This window comes from Kickxella alabastrina (genome assembly GCF_025024165.1).
Source record: "Kickxella alabastrina strain RSA 675 chromosome Unknown BX661scaffold_7, whole genome shotgun sequence".
Classification (NCBI taxonomy): domain Eukaryota; kingdom Fungi; phylum Kickxellomycota; class Kickxellomycetes; order Kickxellales; family Kickxellaceae; genus Kickxella; species Kickxella alabastrina.
The window spans coordinates 269,767-291,108 of record NW_026251478.1 but is presented as its reverse complement, the minus strand read 5'-3'; the positions used below and the strand labels follow the sequence as shown (position 1 = coordinate 291,108).

General features: G+C 49.3%; 5 protein-coding genes across 5 annotated transcripts; 3 read left to right on the top strand and 2 right to left on the bottom strand.

The window, feature by feature from the left end:
• The first annotated feature begins 4,590 nt into the window (after window positions 1-4,590).
• On the top strand, window positions 4,591-5,133 carry BX661DRAFT_90196 (uncharacterized protein). Its single transcript, XM_051539573.1, has one exon. It carries the CDS (start codon window positions 4,664-4,666, stop codon window positions 4,979-4,981), a length of 318 nt encoding a protein of 105 aa, XP_051392724.1. The 5' UTR covers window positions 4,591-4,663; the 3' UTR covers window positions 4,982-5,133.
• Window positions 5,134-6,392: 1,259 nt separating this feature from the next.
• BX661DRAFT_204500 (chitin synthase III catalytic subunit) lies at window positions 6,393-8,782 on the bottom strand (the record flags this gene model as incomplete). Its single annotated transcript, XM_051538559.1, has 5 exons — window positions 8,289-8,782; window positions 8,105-8,185; window positions 7,485-7,585; window positions 7,260-7,329; window positions 6,393-6,772 (listed from the first exon to the last, which is right to left on the bottom strand). Exons 1-5 carry the CDS (start codon window positions 8,419-8,421, stop codon window positions 6,393-6,395), a joined length of 765 nt encoding a protein of 254 aa, XP_051392723.1. The 5' UTR covers window positions 8,422-8,782.
• Window positions 8,783-9,129: 347 nt separating this feature from the next.
• Window positions 9,130-10,208, top strand: BX661DRAFT_180246 (uncharacterized protein). Its single transcript, XM_051535420.1, has one exon. The coding sequence runs from the start codon at window positions 9,279-9,281 to the stop codon at window positions 9,993-9,995; it is 717 nt and encodes a 238-aa protein (XP_051392722.1). The 5' UTR covers window positions 9,130-9,278; the 3' UTR covers window positions 9,996-10,208.
• A 7,500-nt stretch (window positions 10,209-17,708) lies between these two features.
• BX661DRAFT_180240 (uncharacterized protein) lies at window positions 17,709-19,335 on the top strand. Its single transcript, XM_051535419.1, has one exon. It carries the CDS (start codon window positions 17,859-17,861, stop codon window positions 19,266-19,268), a length of 1,410 nt encoding a protein of 469 aa, XP_051392721.1. The 5' UTR covers window positions 17,709-17,858; the 3' UTR covers window positions 19,269-19,335.
• Window positions 19,321-21,091, bottom strand: BX661DRAFT_180239 (guanine nucleotide exchange factor). Its single transcript, XM_051535417.1, has one exon. It carries the CDS (start codon window positions 21,020-21,022, stop codon window positions 19,376-19,378), a length of 1,647 nt encoding a protein of 548 aa, XP_051392720.1. The 5' UTR covers window positions 21,023-21,091; the 3' UTR covers window positions 19,321-19,375.
• Window positions 21,092-21,342: the final 251 nt, after the last annotated feature.

Below are 21,342 nucleotides of genomic sequence, written 5' to 3'. Positions count from 1 at the left end.
TCCGTTGATGCCAAAAACAAACGAAAACAAAATAATTTATTACTCCTCTTTTGTCGCCGCTTCAGATATTGACGCTGCACTTTTTGGATCCCCCAACAAAAGGCAAACTAACAGTTAATTTGTTGCACTGGGAGCCATCAATTCAACCGTACTGATAACAATATGTGCCATCATCAGCCGCTGTAATAACGCCAGCGCGGAAAAAGGGACTCAGCATTGCGGCCATGGTCAAGAACGACAAGCAAGGCTTGTCAATGAGACAGCGGCACTTCAGAGATGGTCAAACTCAATGCCGGCCTTTCCCTTCCAATTTTATTTGCAACACTTCGGAGTTTGCGCTCAATTGAACACTTGGTTGGCGCATGGCATATGGATTCCCGAACTCATGACCCGGCGCCACCGATCCATGTGTCTAAGCACTTGCTTGATCGGTTGTGGAAAGCGCGGGTCAGCAGAGCTCTGCGCAGCTTGTATGTATGCATATATGTCGCTCTATCGCCGCAGCTGAACAAAGGGCACTTGGGAGTAAAAGTATCTGAGGTTTAAGTTGAATAAATAATAATACATGGTGACTGCAACAGACGATGCAGAGAGATGTCATTTAAGCAGCACATTGCATTGTATAAACTCATTAATTTCCTTGACGCTCATGCTGCTGCAAATTCCATAAAAAGTGTGACAAATTACGTATTTCTTCATCCCTCTGTAGCAAACTATGCGCACCTCATTCAATAGAAACAATTTGTCGTAATGATACATAGCATGGACAACACTCGGACTTCAAAAATGCCCAAAGACACCAAGTTCCGCGCATCTGATTGAATTTGTCCGGACTTTTGCTTCAATCAGTTTCTTATCTGGCGGCCATCGCCGCAATAAATTCTTGAATTCCGTCGCACAATTTTTTTGGCCAGTTAGAGTTTGCTAAATTAACTTTTTACTTGATATTAGAACCAACATGTATTGCAGCCGCACTTGCAATTTTTATCTTAACAATGAAATACCAAGTATAAAGCTCTGAATATTAGTATCCACAATAATTACACTATTGAGGCAAGTCAAAAAAAAACAAATATTGGCGTTTGATCGGTTTCGGTCTAGACCTAGAACACGGTCTGTGTAATTATGATTGCCAGTGCAAGTATGTGTACGCATAAAAATGATTAACGGGAACTTTGCAGACATCGAGGCTTAGAGACATCGAGACATTTGCTCCCCCGCACAATACACCATTATAAATCATCAATATCCCATGTGGCTTACAATATTATTGACTGCGTCTGTAGAATGTCATCAATTGCTTATAATTGAAAGCTTTGCTCGTGTTAATAAAGTTACATACAAAAATGTTACTACGCACGCGCACACTCTAGCGACACATTTAGTACGTGCTTGTGGCTGTTGATAACCCTAAAAGCGTACTTCTGGGTGACTACAAAAGTACAATGATTTGCAAACAAGCGACACACCTGCCTTCAGCTTTTTTACAATTCAGAAATTAATTCTGGATCAGCAATCGATAATGCTAAACTCCACGTTGGCCGCATTCTTGTGGTGTTTGGCCGCGGCGTCAATTTATTTTATTTGATGTGAACTCATGGTCCACTTTAAAACTGAAAAACAAAACAAAGCGCTAACTTTGTCCCGATGGGCGGTTGATCTCAATGACCATTCATGGTGACTACATAGAATTGTGTCAATCGCATTCATTTTAATTTCCTTTTCAGGGAGTGAGAGCAAATAGAGAGATGACCGTGTATTAGCAGCTGGCTGAAAGTGAGAAGTAGACAGGTTGGGGTGGGCGAGGACGGGATAGTAACAAAAGGCTAAAACCGATGCTGAATTCTCTCGGCTATTATATTTGAACGGCGGTTTATTTTCTACATTGAAAAATGTGTTTAAAATATATAATTGGTTCTTGGGAGGCATTACAACTTCAGCAAGACATTTTGTTTCCTCTATTCTTTGCAAAAAATGTCAACAAAGAAATAGGTGTGGGATTGTCGACCTACCTTTCACATTTTTAAACTGACATTCGATTTTTTCACGGTCTGAATCTTTTGCTTTGTGTCTGTTATATTTACAAGCACAAGCACAAGCACAAGCACGCAATGATGCTGATTTTATTGCATGTAAAACAGTTGCCCTTTCAAATACCGAAACGCATTGGAAAATCTTTACCCCCTGGAAATAAAAGACGTACTTCAGGCTATGTCAGAACTATTCCTCGAGCCCCTTGATTGTTCAGCGTGTCCGAAAAAACAGGTTATTGATGATATCATGCACAGGTTGTGCTACTCAACTTGTCGTCCCAAGCCCATATTTAAATCACGAGTCAAGTGGAATAATGTCAGTATCTGAATACGAAGTATTGTGAGCGAATGTGCGGTTTTTATTTGGAATGCAGGGGTTGGCATATGAGCCGTTTCATAAAAATATAATGAGCAGATGTTCAATTTAACCTGTCTTCACTGGCTGTGACTCAGCGAAACGAGACCAATCCAAAAAAGAGAAAGAGGTTTTGATGCTGCCTGGCAAAGAATACAATGAGGTGTGGCATCACCATAATTAAAAAATTGGCAAGGCCCCAACAATGGGTGCAGGGAAATATTTATTGGTGAGAAGGTTCTTTTGGTAACCCACACAACCAAACGCCTTTTTCTTAAAATGCCTGGCACACATAGCGTCTCTTTCGATTATGCGTTTTGTGGTTGAAAAAAGTAAAAAAATACAATTTGTCAAAAAGGCGTGTAATCACCAACATATCAAATAATTTGCACATGTGCATATGGTTGTTGAAAAAGCAGTTTCGTTGATCAGCAACAAAAACACTCTGCCGAACCTTCTAATATTCCTAATCCAACTGCTGCAGCATTGTTTATTTTTATAGAATATTCTGGTTAGAAATATGTTTACGAATGGCATAATAATAAATGGCGTTATAAATTGCTGGGGCCAAACTAACTTTAAATGGCGCACATGCTCATCACTTTGACAGTTCAAGTATACATGTCTAATCCGAAGTACTCGACATGATAGAAACATTAAATGACAATTAAGTGATGTTTGCACAACAACAATTTTGTAGGCCACTCTATGTGGGTCTTCCTTGTTGGCTTTCTACCGTTGTTATAATAAGAGGGGGGTGTGAGAAGCACTAGTAACCTAGTGTTAGAAACATCAGTAATAAAGCCTTTTATAAAATCACATCTACATTTCTAAAATGCTACCAGGGCCAGCCTCATCTTATATATGTGCCTTGTCGCCTTTGCTATGCACATTGTCAATTGTGCGCTCTGTTGATGAGAACTGGATCTTCTGTGAGCAGGCCGGTATCTTGGCAAGTCAATGTTGTGGTTTTCGTGTGTGTGCACTCACGCGTGTGCATTGCAAAATGGGGGGCATGTTTGGGCATCAATGTAATGCCTCTCTAATTTATGCCTGCATGATCTAATTAGTGTCCTATCAATCGGCACGCAGGTGGAAATCTGCTTCGCGATTCTCAATCTTAACATCCACTTCCATATCTTCAGTCTGTGCAACACCATCAATAAATTTGTACGCACTGTTGCTTCGTAAGAGAAGTTGACGGGCATTGCAAAGTGCAAATATAGAAAAATGTATTGTTATTTTTGAACGGCAACCCTAACCTAGATCGGCAACGTAAAATAAAAAAGAAATATTGCTTCCGATAAATCGTAGGTGGCCTGCCATATAAATAAACGTGTTATTTACATCAAGCAGGAATTCAGTTTCACACTTGTGCTACAGCGAAGGGGGTGCACAATAACCAATGCATGTGGCCACTTGCTATTTCACAGGTTTAAGCAGCTGGTATAAACAACATTTTAACGATTCAGTCACTCTACGCGACAAGGGGTATAATGCATCAGTTTGTGTCACCTTGTTCCTCCTTTTGTTTGCGTAAATGTCCTTAATCCAAATAAATGACGTTCGCAGCGGTGTGATTCGAGCTGTGGGCACATTTGCATTATCATTTAGCTTTGTCTAAGCGACAAATTTGATGCGTAAAAATATTCAAAACACATGAAAGCATTCCCTCTAAGTTTAATTGTCTAATTTTAGCAATGGTACCATGCGAACAGTTGTGTCTGTTATTTTGCAACAATGTCATGCAATGTAATGCCTTGTCACCAATCCAGCTTTCAAACAGAAAAACTATACTTGCAGATGTCTCAAGAAAGCCGATACCATTCCCTAACAAAAAATAATTTGCCATACCCTTGCAATACGATGAACAATGACTGCATATGCACGCTTATGCAGCTCATAATCTGCAGTTGTAATATAGTGCCGCTGTATGTTGTAAACATGTTCCATATGCATATATTATAAAGTACTGCGCAAGCGCTTGAGTAGCCATCGCATTTTTTCTTTACAAAATTTTCTTTGCGCTAGTTTTGCACTATAATAGCATACGCTCCTACTATGCTGCTTTCCAACTCTGGCGCTCTCCAACTCTGCTGCTCTCCAAATTTGCTGCTCTATCACACACACATCCTTGTTTTCATACGTCTGTATTATCATTGTTTGCTACTGTTCTATCTCCTTTTTTTCCTTTTTGCTTTATATTTTATAACTTTTCGTTCCATCGTTTGGACAACTCAATTCCTGCTATTTTTTATTTATCCCCAATTTTAAAATGACATTTTCTTCTTTTGTTCGTTGCACTGCTCGCGCTTACATTTCCGGTCAAAAGCACCGTGCTGTCCAAGAGGCTCATCCTGCTGCCCTGAATCTGCAGCTGGAGGAAGCCCAACAGTCCGCAAAAGCTTTTTCCAACATGGTCCGCAACATAGCCGCCAACCTTGAACGCTCGATGGACAGAGCCAAGAAGCGCCACGAGATGGAACTCGCCGATTCTGTGAAAACTCTTACCCAGGAGTCCCGCAAGGCCCTGCAAGAGGCCGAAGCCAACCACGCAAGAGGCCTGCAGGTTGCCAAGACCGGGTGCAAATAGTAGTTAATCAAGCAGCCAAGGACAAGATCGAACTCTAGACTGAGATAGTCCAAATTCGCGACAACATCAAGAACGTCAAGGACAAGATGGCGGTAGCGGTGAATGTTGACCCGGAAGTCCCCGCGCTGGCGTCGAATGGATCCGCAAATACTTTAGTCCACCCGAGACTGTCATGACACTACAGACACCTCTTCCGCCTCCTCAAGCACACCTACCAGAATTCTGCCAAGAGATACTACCAATCAATGGACTCATCGAGCACTGATGCAGCTTCTGCCAATCAGAAGTGCCGCCGTAACCGCAAGATCATCCAGTTCAAACTTTATCTGGCCCAGGCAATGTTCCTGTCCAAGCATCTTATGTTTGAGCTCGAAGGTGCTACTGTGGATGGGCTGCGAGTTGCCGAATTGTATATTTTGCTCGATAACAACGGTGTGGATGCGTTTGGAAGATACTTTTTAACAACCTGAAGTGCTTCAACGCGGATAAGAATGTCAATGATATGGAGGTGGAGTGCTCGGATCCTGACTTCTTCCGCCAAATCCCCAGCACTTGAACGAAATATAACAATAAACCGACAGGCCACTTAGATGATATCTTTGATTGTTGCGCTTCGCTGGGAAGACATTTTGTATTTTGCACCCACTTTTTGATTTTAATTTTCTGTATAGTATAGTATAGTATTCGATTTCAATTTCAATTTCTCAATATCATGACAATTACCATTTCTGTATTTAATTGAGCTGCTGCAGATTCATCCTTTAATAAAAATAGGAAGTCTGATATTGCAATATAGCATATACTCTTGGTTAATTTGCAATTTCACAAGTTATTTCATATATTAAAACTTGATCCACTGGTTATTACGCATATTTTGAGATGTATATCATTTTGAATTAGCGACCGGCGAGTAATAAAAAAACTGAAACAAAACTAAAAGACGAAAAGTAAAAGATAAAAAACTCCTTGACGCAAAATTCTAGCAAAAAAATCTATGAGCGAATGTATAAAAAACGACCACTCACGTAAAAAAAATTGACAAGAATTGCTAAAGAATGAGGATAAAATGAAAATAAAAAAGGGAAGAGGAGGGAGAGAGAGAGATAGTAGGCGGGTGGAAAAGGTAAAATATACTGAGGAGCATATCAAATAGAGTAAAAAGAATTTAAAGGTTGAGTTTATCCAACGGGACTGGCAACAAAAATGCGAAAAGTTATCATAACTGAAGGAGCCGATAGTTATTTGGCCTAACGCAGTTTGCTATTTAGTGGGAGGGAGTCGCTCTCATCCACAATGAGCAAGGACAGCCGGTGTCAGTTGTAGAAGGAAAAAGAGAGAAAAGTTGTCCGCAAAGTAAAAAAAGATAGAAAGAAAAAGGAGCTCAACCCCCCCACTTCGATAACTTGTCAACTCAGAACTTGTACATGCCAGCATATTCCTCGCTATCATCACCAGTGATCGACGACCAGAATCCATAGATGCAGAACACCGAGGAAGTGTTAAGTAGGGTGGCAAAGAACGCGCCATCGATCCGGTTGTCCGACCCTGTGCAAATCTTCTTGCTCGCGACAAACAGCAGGATCTGAGCTGTGGCAAAGCACACGATCGAGCACAGCAGCCAAATCATCGGAAGGCGCACTGCCAAGAACTTGACAACAATGATGCACTGCGTGACCAGGTAGATAAAGATAGCGACCAATGGGAAAACGAGGTACACAGTGAAGAGTCCGGGCGAGTACAGCGGATCGGATGCTGGGGGCTTTAGGCCGCCCGAGATTCCGAACGCGGTATCTGCGGCGATGTAACCGATCGAGATAAAACAACAGCGGTCGACACGATGATGGTCAAAATGGACGCGAACGAGCCATCATCAAGGATCTGGAAGCCTATATGCGTAAATATCCAAAAAATACACAAATGCAGAATTCGAAATTAAGTGCGTATAATTGAAAATAAAAACCGATTATTTTTCTGGTTGTGCGGAAATTTACAGACAATGAAATTTTTTTGCAATAAAAACACCAAATACAGAAAAAAAACCAAAATATTCGAATTGAAAATATGAAAATATAAACCAAACAAACAATAACACAATGTATTCATTGACGGGAATATAATCAAAAGGGGGCTTTAATTAAGACTAACCAGCCATAGCGCCATTTATAAACAAACACATGCGCAAAAAACATCCCCCCATGCCCCCCAGTTTATATACTCTCTTTTCTTCTATATTTTGTCTCCAGCGTACTCAGAAATAAAAAGGGACAAAAATACTTACCAACAAAACCAAACAGCATCAACGCCCAAAAAAACGACACTTCAAGCGCAGTGTTTGCAACTCCGAGCCACTACATATTCGAAAATAAGGTAATAGGGTAATTTCAATAACGACAAGCGAATGGTTAGCAAAAAAATGAAAGCATTTCTAAAACCGATCAATATAGACATGCGCACACAAAATATGATCTCTGTACAGGATGAATATTCATTTAGTGAGTCGTACCTTGTTTGCCTTTGACGATGCAAAAATAAAATCAGCACCCGCAAGGTTGAGAGCCAGGGTGATGCAGAACAGCGACAGAAGCAGAGCCATTTCTCGCCGACCTATTGGTAATGCAATGAGTGAAAAATGATATTTTAAAGGGGGGGGGTGAGGGGGATCATTTTAGTAATTGGTTTCTTTATTGCAGTAAGGTCTATACTGCTTCCATTTTTAATTGAGGTCCCCACACACATTTGCAGGTGGCCGCAATAAAAATAGAATATCAAAATCGAGACCATTTGAAAATATAAGTTTATATAGAAATAAAAATACGAGCAGTAATAGGCATCATCTTTGGCGGCAGCTGTGGAAAAAGGAGTAAAAAAGAAAGACAGGGCACCAAAAGGACATGCAGATAGGCTCAGAGGGAATTATTGCACTATCCCTTAGTAATCGACATGAAAATTTGTGCATTGGTGTGTGTGTCAGGGTGTGCCTGCGTGTGTGTGGGTGCGTGCATAAATAATATTACATGTTGATACTCTATCACTCGATTGGCAGCGATTACAATGATTTAGTCACCGCTACGCGAAAAGAAACCATTTGTGAGCATGCCAATGAAAAAATAAGAAAAAACTTACCAACAGCGGCCAGCTTGCGATTAGCTTTGAAGCCCATGTAGACCATCAACAAAAACGCAATGATAGACATGGCAAAGTCAGCTACAGAAACAGGGAAAATAGTGCATCATTAGTATTGCATCTCCCAACGAGACCTCAACTTATTTTTTTCTGTATTGCAAAAGAAAAAAGCTCCGACACTTACGAATATTGACTAGGCGAGATTCGCCAATCGAATAACTCTTAGGGAAACAAGTCGGCAGAACGGCGTCTCCAAAGACTCGGCAGACTGGAAGTGGCGAACGCTCGCACAGACTGGCAAAGTCACCATACCGCATGGCGCAGCTTTAATCTTTATATATTTTCCCGGTAGATATAAGAAAATTCTGGAGAAGAGTATCCCAAAAAAAATTGCGCAGAATGGAAGGCCGTGTTTTTTATTTGATGCGTGTGCGAGAAAGAATAAAGGAGAGTGAGTGAGTGAGGGGGAGAGTGAGGGGAGAGTGAGGGGGAGGAGAAAGAGAGGGGAAAGGCACAGTTTAGCTGAATTGAACAGAATGAAAGAATGGCAACAATAAAATAATTAAATTGCAACAAAAAAATAAAAAGAACTGGTCAATTAGAGTAGTGAAATTCAAAAGAGGGAAAAACGCTATGTGCTAACAAAAAAACAAGGAAGGTAACACAAAAAAAAGAAAGGGTAAAAAAAGGTGGTATGGTTTCTTGTGTTTCCTAAAACAGCACGAGTACAAAAAAATGGTGTATGCGTTTGCATCCAGAATCTCAACAAAAATTGCATTTTTCTCATTCGCTGGACAAGTTTTCAGACTACACTTTTTTCTTCACTCTTTTGTTCCCCAAATTCCAGTCTTTTTTTCTGCAGACTGCGTGTTGGTTAAAAATTTTTTGTGATGTCGTTGCAAAGGGCATGCAAAAGGGAATAACAACAAAAAATGCAGGCTGACAGGCAGCACAAAACCGGAATGATGCTGATCGCCAGAAAACGATCAGCCAATGCGTTGGTGATTCGACTCGACTCGACTCTGTTGATCATATTTTTTTTAGTGTTTGTTTTTTTGATGTTTCTTAAATGGCAGAGCAAATATTGTCGATTAATAAACTCACCATTCTTCTTTTTATTTTTCTATTTTCTATTTTTCAAATCGGCCTGTATTGTATTTACTGATTCCACACAATGAGCACGACAGCTTTTCAGGGGTTTACAACACCGCGGCGGCGCCCAATGACACCCGGGCGGCGTGACCACGTTCTGCCCTCCTTCAACAGCCCAGCATCGATCAAAGTCGGGCGACTATTGGAAACAGCCTACAGCGGACTCTCGAGCGGAGCCATGTCTCTAGAAGACGAGCTCCCCGGCCACATAGTCGATGGTCTCTCAGCAAACGCCGTAGCATCGACGAGCGAAGAATACGAGGCCCCCCGTGTGTGGTTCCAGAAGGACGAGGACCGGCGTCAGAACCAGGAGTTCACTCGGCGCGTTGACGAAATGGTACAGGAGCTAAAGAGGCTTATTCGCGAGCGCGCCAAAGATTACGCGCACCAGATTGATGAGGGGAAGGAGAGGGAGAGGAGGATGGTCGGGGATATGGAGGCGCTAGAAGCGGAGAATAAGGAAATAGTGCGCGCATTAAAGGATGAGCACGGCGAGGAGGAGGCATTGTGCAGGGAGATTAGTGCGCTGCAGGTTAAGCAAAGAGAGGTGCTGGAGGGGGCTAACCAGATGTCGGGGATGGTGGCTAGGCTCGAGATGGAGATAGCGAGGAAGCAGAAGGCGGCTGATGAGAAGAAGAGGGTGTTGGAGGCGCAGGCTGCGAAGAATCAGCCGGAGCTGGACTTTTTTGAAAAAAAATGGGCCTGGCTATTGTCGCTGGTGAGTCTAAGGACTCGCTGACCTTTGTGTTCACATTAATATCCCTTTCGGAGCCGCTGCGTCCGTTTTCGATCACCGTTGACTTGTCGCAGAGCGACTACCGGGTAGTCGCGTGCAAGCCGGAGATTAAGGATGTGGAGAGCCACGTCGAGTGGCTCAACATGTCCAGAGACATCTTCGGGTTCATCAAGCGTATCCGCAAGGACTTTGTAGATATGTACTTTGAATCAGCCTAACTTTTTTATTTATTTATTTCAATTTCATAAAAACCAAGTAATATGCATGCACTATCGGCACATGGATTCCGGGCCCGCTCATCCCAACGACGCACTTTTCGTCAACAAAACTATCGCGACTAATAACATCATCGCGCTTCCTCGCGTACCCGTTCTCAACAACAACAATGAACTCCTTGAGACGCAAACGGATCGGCCCAATGGCACTCTGCACGTCCTCGAGCACCAGCATGCCGAGCGGCCATAGCTTCCCCATTTCGTCGCGCACATCCTGCACCCCCAGAATCAGCATTCCCGATGGACACAGACGATGGCTGGCATCGTGTGCTATTTGCACCAGGGCGCGGCGATACGCCGGGACGTGTGCCCGGACAAACTGCGAATTCGGAACATGCGGGGCCACAACAAGAGCCAGTGGGAGCTGCGGCGCTTGGTTAGGCACCACGGAGAGCAGCTTGCGGTAGTGCGCCGTGTCATTGCTGTCCTCGCCCAGCTCCGACACTAAGCCGAGATTCAGCAGCTGCTCGCGGTTTGCTGGATCTGCCGCTGGCGTTCGCGCTCGTACGCTCCGGCATGCGTCCCGTTGTCCGGGTGCTCCACATCAGAGTCGCTGATATCATCCGCCTCGCTGCTGGCCTGGTCTGCTGCAATGTCCTGTCTCGATTATCTTTGCGAGCCACCTCCGCCCCTGTTGTTGTCACAATGGGGTGGAGTGCTTCGAGGGCCAAGTCGATTTGCTCCCAATTTGCCCCGTCCCTGCCGAACCGCTCCACCATCCGGGACATGCATATCTGCGGGAATGTGTGGATGGAGTGTCTCTCAAATGACCACACGCTGCCCATGACCACGCTCTTGCGCTCAATCGGCGACGCCGGCACCTGCCTCAACACACGAGCCTTCACAGTAACTACAGCGCCTTGCTGCTGTGGCTGCGGCTGCTGCAATTCACAGCAATGGAAGCCAGCTGTGGATGCTCGGCATACTCCGCCTCAGGCAAATGCATCCTGTCGACCTGCTCCTTGGGCACCTTGCGCAAAGTCGCGATAAACTCGTGTGTAAACATGAGAAAGTCAAACTGCACGCATAGGTATGTCCCCAGGCCAAATGCCTGGCAGTAGCGCTGCCGCTTAACAATCAACTCGTCGAGCTCAAAGCCACAGTCAATATAACTACGAATCAGCTGGTAGCTCACAGGGATATAGAAGCATTCCGAGCGGTTATCCCCGATACCCAAAGTCAAATGGCGGTCCATCTTGAGCAAACGCCAGCTCTGCTCTATAACCTTTTGCATCTCCTGCTGGAACTCATCGGGGCCAGGGAAGCGGCTAAGGTCGCCATCAATGTTAGTGCTGTACAAAACGCAGTCCTTGTATGGCGGGTGCGACAGAATATGGTCGAACGACTCGTCCGCGGCAAAGTACTCATGGCCGGGCCACGCAGCATCGCCCAGGCTGCGCGCATCACCCTGGATAATCACCGGCCGGAACTCCACCCCCATACCCGAGTCTGGAGCAATGGTAAACGAGCAGTTACGCTGCGACAGCGCCACCGCCGACGGATTAATATCAACGCCGAAGCACTTGCGGCTGAGCAGGAAGCTCTCAATGGCATCGGTGCCGCGGCCGAGGAAATTCGAAAGCACACGGTCGCCGCGCCGCGTATGGCGCAGGAGCGCGCGGCGCACGGTCTGCGGCAGCCATGTGCCGTGGTAGTCCGTTCCGGAGTGCGAGCCCCAGCGCGGGGCGCGGCCCGGAATGTCAAAGTACGTTGAGTCGACGATCAGTGTGAAAAGCATGCTGTCCGTCGGACCGTACGACGCCAGCCGGCCCAGCGGCTGCTGGCTGTGCGGGGTCTGTGGGGTCAGGGCAGATTCGGCGCGCTGCGGAGCCACGCATGAGTCGCGCGTAAATAGATGCGCTGCGAGTAGTCTTCGGCCAGAAGCGCCGTCTGCGAGCCAAATGGGTTCAGCGCCACAACCTCCATGGCATCGGAGCCGGCAGGGTCCGCGAGCAGATCCTGGACGGGCAGGTCCTGGGCATACAGGCCCTGGGCGGGCAGGCAGCCTTGGCCTGGCGCGTCCTGGTCGAGGCTGTGCGCGGCACTGAAGCACGCCTCGCACATGATCACGCCGCCGTAGCCACGGCGCCAGCGCCGGGCCGTGCGCGAGCGGCAGTAGTGGCAGCAGTTGCTCTGCACGCCGCGCCGGCCGCCCCTGCTCCCCTTGCCGCCCCTGCCCCTGCCCTGCCGCGGCCAGCCGAGCTCAAGTACCGGCCGGAGCTGGTCACGCCTCCGGCATGCACCAGGTGCTCGCGGAAGCAACGCTTCTTATGCGGGTGGTTGGCCAAGGCCTCGCGTGTCTCGTAGCACGTCAGGCAGATGCTGAAGGGCCGCGGCTGCGTTGGACACTCCAGGCAGACCATCCACATGAGGTCGCTGGTCAGCGAGCGGTCGCAGGCTGCGCAGGTCGGCAGGGCCTCCCCGCCCTCGGCCTCGATGCCGCTGTCCCTGGCATGCTTTGCGCACCAGAACAGCCGGCCCTCGCTGAAGCTCTCCGGCGGCCAATCCGTGCACCCCACGTGGTACGACTTCTGGCAGCGCTCGTGGAAGCACCCAACGGTGGCTCCACGCTTGTGGCAGGCGGCGCAGGTGATTGTGCGGCCGCGGCGCAGCGCCGCCGCAACATTGAACCACTGGCCGCTGCTCGGCGACATGAGCACCTCGGGGGACCCGCGCGCGCAGGCGTGGTGCGCCCAGAAGCGCTGGTGCCGGGTGTCGCCTGCTGCCGTCACTGTTGTAAGGACAAAGGGCCGGTTTCCCGCGAACCCGCCTAGCGCCGCAGCCTGTGCTGAATCAGCACTGCCGCAGAACGCGCACTGCGGCTGCGAGTCCGACGCAATGGCTGCGCGGCCGCTGATGGCGCCGCTGATGCGGCCTACGGCTGTCGCCTGCGTTGTTGTGCCGTGCAGCCCGGCTGCCAGCGTGTTCCAGAGCGACTGGTGCTCCGTGCAGCCCCCAGCGGCCAGCGGCGGCCGGCTCGTGTCGTAGGACTCGTCGAACGTGTCTGGCTCGTAAATCGACAGGACGCCTGAGACCAGGCTGGCAATGTGGCCAAGCTCCTCTTCGGCCTCGGCATCCGCCCTGCCGTCGGCCTCGTCCTGGCAGCGGCTAAGCATGCGTCCGGTGAACGCAACAATGCTGTCGATGCTGCAAACAGGCGCGCGCGCAAAGGCCGTGCGCGGGTGCTCGTGCTCGTGCTCGTGCCCAGCCGCCTCGCAGCTCTTGGAGAAGCAGCCAAGGCACAGGTCAAAGCTCTCGTAGTCAAGCCCGTCGCTGGGGTGCTCGCACACAGTGCAGTAGTAGCGGAACGTGCGGATAACAATGCTGCAGCGGTTGCAGTATACAAACCACGTGTCGGAGTCTGCGGGGTGCGCAGACCGTTGCATCTTCTCGAGCTGGCTGCTGAGCTGCAGCCGCGTGGCCAGCGGCATGGCGTCGGCGGCGTCCGAGCCGCCCTGCAGCATGCGCAACACCAGCGGCATATCGTCCTCTGCCGCGTCGGCGTCGGCGTCGCTGCTGCTGTCCCCCACAACATACTCGAGCGTCTCGGCCAGCCGCACCAGCGACGCGCTCGCCAGCTGCTTGCGCCGGCGCCGCTGCTCGCGCAGCTTCTCGCGGCGCCTGCGCAGGGGCGCCTGCGCCTCGTGCTCCAGCCGCTCCAGCCGGCCGTCGCCCTCAATGGTCTGGCGCAGCACGCGGATGCGGTCCGAGTTGACCGCCACCCATTGGTTGTACTCGTCCGAGTGGCCGGAAAAGTACACGCGGATGCGCCCATACTTAAAGTCGACGATCGTGCACTCGTGCCACTGCTTGTCGTGGCCGCGCACCTGCACCTTGTCGCCGACGCGCAGGAACACGCCGTAGTCCTTGAGCGTCATGTGCTCGCGCGGCAACTCGAAGACCTCGGCCGACGCCGGGACGTGTGACGTGGCGCTGCTGCCGGCGTTGTTCTTGGCCAGCGTGCGAAGCGCCAGCCGCAGCGACATGGGCTCGACGGAGCTGGGTTTCGGCGGCCGGCCCAGGCGCTTCTTGGCCGGGGGACCGGCCGCGGGCATCTCCTCGGTGCTGCGTTCGGTGCTGCGTTCGGTGCTGCGTTCGGTGCTGCGTTCGGCCTCCACCCGGCCGCTCTCTCGGACCCCCTCTCGGCCTCATCACCCTCACCGTCGCCCTTCTCTCTCTCTTCCTCGAGCATCACGCGCTGCGTGTTCATCTCCATCCACTCATCCCAGGCGCGCGGAAAGCCAGTGTAGTGGATGCGCAGGCGGAAGGTCTTGACGGCGACAATCTCGGCCCGCCACCACAGCTTATTGCGGTCTCGCGCCGCCACGCGCATTCCGGCACGGTAGTATCCAACGTAGTCCTTGACCCGCAGCAGCTGCGGCACCGCCACGAACCCGCTGGCGACGTCAATCGGCTCAACACTCTCATCAATGGCCTCGCTGCCGCTATCCTCTGCGGGCCCCGCATGCGCCTCAGGCGCGCGCTGGGTCTCGGTGATCCCGGCGATTTCGGCGATCTTGGCGATGCGCGCGTTCGCCGGCGCAGGCTTTGCCCTGGGGCGGCGGCGGCTGGCGGCTGCCTTCTCCTCGACTACGCGAGCGGCCTCGGCCGCATCGATGTGCGCGTTATATTCGTCCACGAGCACCGCGCACTGCCGACGAGCATCCTCCTCACTTTCATCCGCGTCCGGCAGCGAGCGCAACCGCTTGCTGCCCAGCGCCAGCCACTCGTTGTGCGCATGGCCCCAGCCCATGTAGTGGACGAGGAAGCGGCTGTCCTCCCATGTGATTATCCTCCCAGTGTACCATTTGCGGTTGGCGTTTAGGACCTCGACGAGCTGGCCTGGGAAGAACCCGTGGTAGTCCTGGATGATGCCGCCGATGGACTCGTTGTGCGCCAGGCATTTGATCGTCCGCCGCGTAGTGAATGCCCCCGTGGTCACGTAGTTGCCGGTGTTGCTGAGCATGTCCCAGACGGCAGCGCCTGCTGTGTGCGGCGACGGAGGACAGGTGCGCGGTCGCTTGGCGGCAGCGCTTGGAATTGTGTGGTCGGAGTCGGCGTCAGAGTCTGTGTTGCGAGCCTGGCCGGGGCGTGCATAGGGGTTGCTGATCTTGTGCTGCCGCCGCAAACGCGCGATCTGCAGTTCCTTGGGCACAGCTGGCTGCGACGATGCCGAGGTCTCGGCGTCGGCCGCATACTGCCCTCTGCGATATCCATGGCGCCGGACTCTGCCGCATCTGACTCTGTGGGCTCTTCCACGGGCTCGGTGGGCTTGGGGCACTTTGCTGGGCGTCGGTTTCGGTACTTGACTCTGCCGACGCGCCGCCGGTTGCGCCTCCTAGAGGCCTCCCGCGCGCGCGTGGCGCATCTGCTTCGGCCGCCGGCTCCTCCTCGGATCCGCCGTTCTCCTCCTCCAGATCCATGCCCGAATCAGCAGCATCGCCAGCGCCGCGGCAACAGCCGCATCCAGATCAAACCCGTCCAAAACACCGCCCCTTTCCGTCTCCAAAGCCCTCATTTGCTCTTCCGCGCCCTCAACGCACTTGCCGCTGAAAAGGAGTCTTCGCGAATCCACCGCGATCCACTCATTAAACCCATGGTCCCACCCGGGGTAATGCACCAGGGCCTTGCCGTCGGCCACGCCGAGTATTATGGCCGTGTACCAGGATCGGTCCAGGCTAAGCACCCGGGCGCAATCACCAATGGTAAGTCCTCCTGTGTTGGAGTCCAGATCCATGTGGCCCGAGGACATGCCTAGTTTGCGGAGCGTTGTGCGGGTTAGGAATGCCCCGGTTGTTATCATGTTGCCGCTGCTGCCTGGTAAAGGTTGTTTTCGCGGTCGTCCACGCTTGTGCTGCGTCGGAGTGGTTGGTGATGACAATGGCGTAGGCAGTGAGATGTCGGCTGCTGTGCTGCTGCTGGTGATGCTGATGCTGATGCTATTTTTTTTTGGCCTAGGTTGCAGTCTGAGAGGTCACCGAAGTCTGCCCCCTGGCTGCTTACTGACTTGTCCGACACGTATCCAGCCGTATCCATTTTTTGGATTTTTTTGTGACTCAGCACTAAAGTCGTTATCAATAAAGGAAAATATAAACCTAAATAAAAACAAAGTCTGAAAAATAAAATTAAAGAATATGTTGTAGAATACGCTCTTTACAGGCCAGACCCGATAACTGTTGATGTTCCAAGGAAAAAAAACTTATGCGTTATTTTGGTCATGCAAAGAAAAAAATTTCATGCATTTTCAATTCAAGCACAATACTCTTCGTCAATCCATATCCAAGAACGAACAAAAGCACAACATAAAAAAACTCAGCTCCTATTTTTGTATCTTTTGGATCGCCTCTCCCACCACTCCCTCTTTTTTTCTTGCAGGGAGAGTAAGAGAGAGAGAAAGTTAGAGCCAAAGCTTATAATAAAGAGATCTTGGTGGCTTTGTACCTTTTTTTAATCGCCCCTTGCTTCAGATCCTAAAAACGGGTATATGCATATTTTTTTTGGTACAATTTAAAAAGATCTTCCAGAGTCATGAATAAAAAAGACAATAACTTTAAAATATATATTTACAACAACAAATAAAATGCGATAAAATGAAAAGAAAGTGAGAAAAATAATGGATTTTGAACAGATACAAAGTATATTCATGTTCATTCCATTGAGAGAAAAGGCTGCTTAAAAAATACAAATGAAACCCACTTTCCTTGCGATATCTTCTTCTTCCCGGCAAGTGTTTTTAGCTCATGAGGGACACCTTGATCATGGTACCTGCAGTGATCGCGAAGACTGATATAACGACAACAAAAAGTATAACAATCATTGTTTTGTGTGCAATATGAAGTCGAGTAAACGCAAAAATAAACCCTAGAAGTATATAGAGCTGGCAAAAATAAATAAGTAAAAACAGCTGTTGAGAAAGAAAAGTTAGTGAGTGAAAGAGAGAGGGAGAGAGAAAGAGATATTAATTGTTGGAAGATGAAAGCTGCAGTTGAAGAAAAAAAGGCACATGGACACTTTTTTCTTTCTCACTGACAACCTGCATTTCCCACAGATTTAGAACGTAAAAAATGAATAGAAAAGCCATGAAAAAACTCATTAGAATTTTCTCCGCGTCTTTATCACATTTCCATTCGTCATTGTGCTTGCCTTTTCTATTGTATACCTATTGCACGTTAAATTTTGGGGGAGAGCAGGGAGAGCAGGGAGGGGGTAAAAGTGGCAGATGCATCCAATGGCGTGTTTCTTTTATTTATTTTTATTTTTTGGGCCAAAGTTTAATTTTAGAAATTTTGCCCAATATTAAAATCCTGGGTTTTAATCGATATTGGGGGCATCTGGTTCAGCTCACAAAATAATCATTACATTGCATCAATTGAGCCGAGTCGCACAATGAAAGAAAGGCCCCTAACCCCCAGAACCTTCTTTTCAGCCACCACCGATCATGACAACAGCGACAACAACAACGACAACGACAAGCCAAACAAACTCCAAGTGAAAAGCTGTATGCTTTTACCAAAACTATTTGAACTTAACTTCAATCTGCACGAAATCTCCCATTAATTTTTTTAATACATTTTCCTTTATACAAATAAAAATGCCCATCGACTACAGCAAGTGGGACAACCTCGAGCTCTCCGACGACTCCGACGTCGAGATCCACCCCAACATCGAGCGTGGTACGTTCCTGCGTTTGCGGCAAAAAAAAATCCGCGACGACCGCGAGAACCGCCGCATCAAGCGCGAAGGCAACGAAGCCATGATTACAATGAACAAGGATCTCATCGAGCGCATCAGCAAGCTGCGCGCCCAAGTACTCGAGGCAGACGAGCCCAAGATGAACGCCATCCTGCAACAATGGCAAACGGACGTGGCTGAAGCCCACAAGCACAAGGTGGAGCGCGACGGGGCTATTTCCCAGGGCAAACAGCCCGAGCAGCCATCTGAGGAGGACATGATGGCTGCGCTCAAGGCGCGCATCAGCGATGATCTGCTCAAGGCCGCTGCCAAGCTGGACTCGCTGGAGGAGAAGCAGGCCGAGTTTGCTAAGCAGCTCGCTGTGCATGTGGAGAACCTGCGTAAGAATTTGCAAACTGCTGAGCGCGAGTTGGAGCAGGTGAAGAAGGAGGAGGCCAAGCATGTTGCCCCTGACTCCATTGTCCACGATGGCTTTGATCGCTCGTTTGTCAGCACCGCCAAGCCTGCGGATGCCAACAAAAGCAGTATCAGCGCGAAGAAGACCACTGTGACGACTGACGAGGTGCTCAATCCCGGCAGCGTGGGCAAGCACAGTGGTGTGGCTGTGGAGGAGGAGGAGATCGAGGGTATGGACGAGAACGGCGAGCTGGAGCTGGACAGCGACGCCCGGGCCTTTGCCAAACTCTCAAAATTGACCGATTCCAACGATTTTATTCGCAAGAACCTGTCTATAATCAGCGACCGCAAGAGTGACCAGATCATGGCTCAGGCCTTCACTATGGAGCTCGACGGCAAAAAGAAGCTTGCCCGCCAGTACGTCAAGCAGGCTCTTATCCTCACATACATTCTCAAGATGGGCGCCTCGGGCGTCAATGTATTTTTCAACCGTGTGGGGCCCAAGGGCCCGGCCCAGGACAGTTTTGAGAGGGACGTTGCCTCGTATTACGAGCGCATCGAGGAGCGCTGCAAGGTCATTAAGAGCGAGAGAGATGCCGATGATGCCGATGCTGAGCCTGAGGTCGAGTCCATCCAGCTCCAATGCGACGACCCTAATGCGCCCATCCGCATCTATGTTCCCGGCGAGGACGAGGAGGATGCCCAGCGCCTGGAGCTGTTTGACCAGCTGCCGGAGGACTTTAAGGACTCTCTGCGCGTGGGCACGCTGGAGGCTATCAACAAGGTGCTGGCCACTGTGTCCGGCTCTGAGGCCGAGCGCCTGTTGGGTATCTGTGGTGAAGGTGGCTTCTTGGCTATTGATGGCGAGATTGTCGTCGATCCGAGCGAGAATGCCGAGCAGTCTACCAACTAGTCGCAAAAGCAATGTGTCATTTTTTCTTATTTCATTTCGTATATTTTTTTGCTGCAAAAGTCATCAATATCGTTAAACAAAAAATATCACTGCTGGCTGCTGCTTATTTATTTGCTGTCCTCATCCGAAAGCTCCTCGAATCTGCCGCTCTCAACAGCAGCTTTGAACGGATTCTGTACCTGGATCACGCCGGTCTTGTTGAGTCTCTCAAAGAGCACAAACAGGCGCTCGGCCTCACGCTCCTTCTCCTCGTCCGTCATAGCTGCCAATTCGCGATCAGCATCGGCCTGACTGAACGCACGTCCAGTGACCGGATCTACAGGCACATCCTCGGCTACCTCCCTATTGACCTGCTCCAAAATGTCCGCAGGGATTTCAATGCCCTGGGCAAGCATATACCCAGCAGCATTACCATACCCAACAGCCATGACAAACTGCTTTACGTCATGGCTCAGAAGCGCCAGCATAAAGCTCCCCGCAGCGCTCGGCAGCATGCCGCCCTGCGGAATACGCAGCAGCCGGACCAGCTTGCCTGCAATCCCAGGACGATCTTCGGGAAGCCTTGTAAAGTCAGAGGCACCCTTTTGCGGATACACCCTTTGGAGAAGGTGCTCGCGCACTTTAATGTGCTCCGTCATCAGCCGCACAAGCACCAGCGCCAGGGGCGCTATCTCTGTCTGATACTCGTTAGCCACCCCTGACAAGTCATCGGCAACTTTACCATTTGGGGTCACGGCGTGGTCGATCAGCTTCTCAAATATATCGTATATGCGGTCCACATTTGCCCACTCATCTGTGGGCGGACTGGCGTTCGGCGGCAGCCATGCGTCTTGGATGCACTTGGGATGCAGGGTAGAGAAACCTAGCGCAACGCTAATGGCCTGCTTCTGTGCATCGGCAAGATGACCATTCGGGGAGACAGGGATCTCGCGCAGCGTGCTCAGGCACACGCTCAGTAGCTCGGTAAACTTTGCAGCGTGCTCTGTAGGCAGCAAGTCATCGGCTACATTTGTTTTTTTGGAAACAAAGCTGCGCTGGAATAGTACGCATAAACTCATTGCGGCCTTCAACAGCTCGGCAATCACTTGTTGTGGGCAAAACCTATCTCTACATTTGCTGCCACCGCCCATGCCTTGAACCAGACCGCGCTCCTTGTCCAAATATATATTTGTTGCAGCAGCCAGCTCTTTCTGCAAATTCAAATCATCCACACAGTGCTGGGCGTCATCGCTGGTGGTCAATCCCAGGAACAGACACCTTGCGCATAAAAAAGTCGCAGTCGACGTCAATACAGTGCACTGGAGTATAGCAGTAACCAATGCAAAGCCTCGAGCCTTGGCAAAATGGGCCTTGCAGCCTGGGCGTAGCAGCATTGCATTGGCCACGCATGTCAGGGCCTCCTCACATGCCCTCTGAACATTCTCGTCTTTGGGGGTGCTGGTGACATCTTGTTGCATTTTGCGTGCCAGGCCCAACAGACCTTCCGTAGCTTTGGTTGACGCTAGCTCCTCGCTGTTGTCAATACGACGTCCAAATTCTACAAGTATGTTGAGTGCAAGGCTTATAGCTCGAGCGGTACGTCGGTCGGTTTCATGGTATACGAATCTGTCTAGAAGTGTGTGTGCTCGCTGGGCCTGCTGAGTGGAACCTATGTGCCGGCCCAGGTTCCTGGTAGCTTCTTCCAGTCCGGACTCAATGGCAGTAGCGCTGAGTATTTCAGTTGAACGCGTGGCCACAAGATCAAAGTAATCCATTGTGTTGCTGTTTTTGGTTGATATTTTAAAATATAATAAGGATTTAAATATTTAAATGTAGACAAAAATGGTATTGATTATTTTTTGGATATAACACTGTCTACGCAAAAAAACCCCAAACAATATGACATGACACGTCTTTGCATGTGGCCTTGTGGGAAACCAAAAAATTAGAGCCTGCGGTTCTCGATTTTTACGTAACTTTAATATCCATTTACTCAAGCATACGTTTGGGTTTTGGCAATGCTAGTATCGTTTTTATTACTATTTTTTATATATTAGTTGTGGGTGAGTATTAATATATATGTGGTCCAGAATCT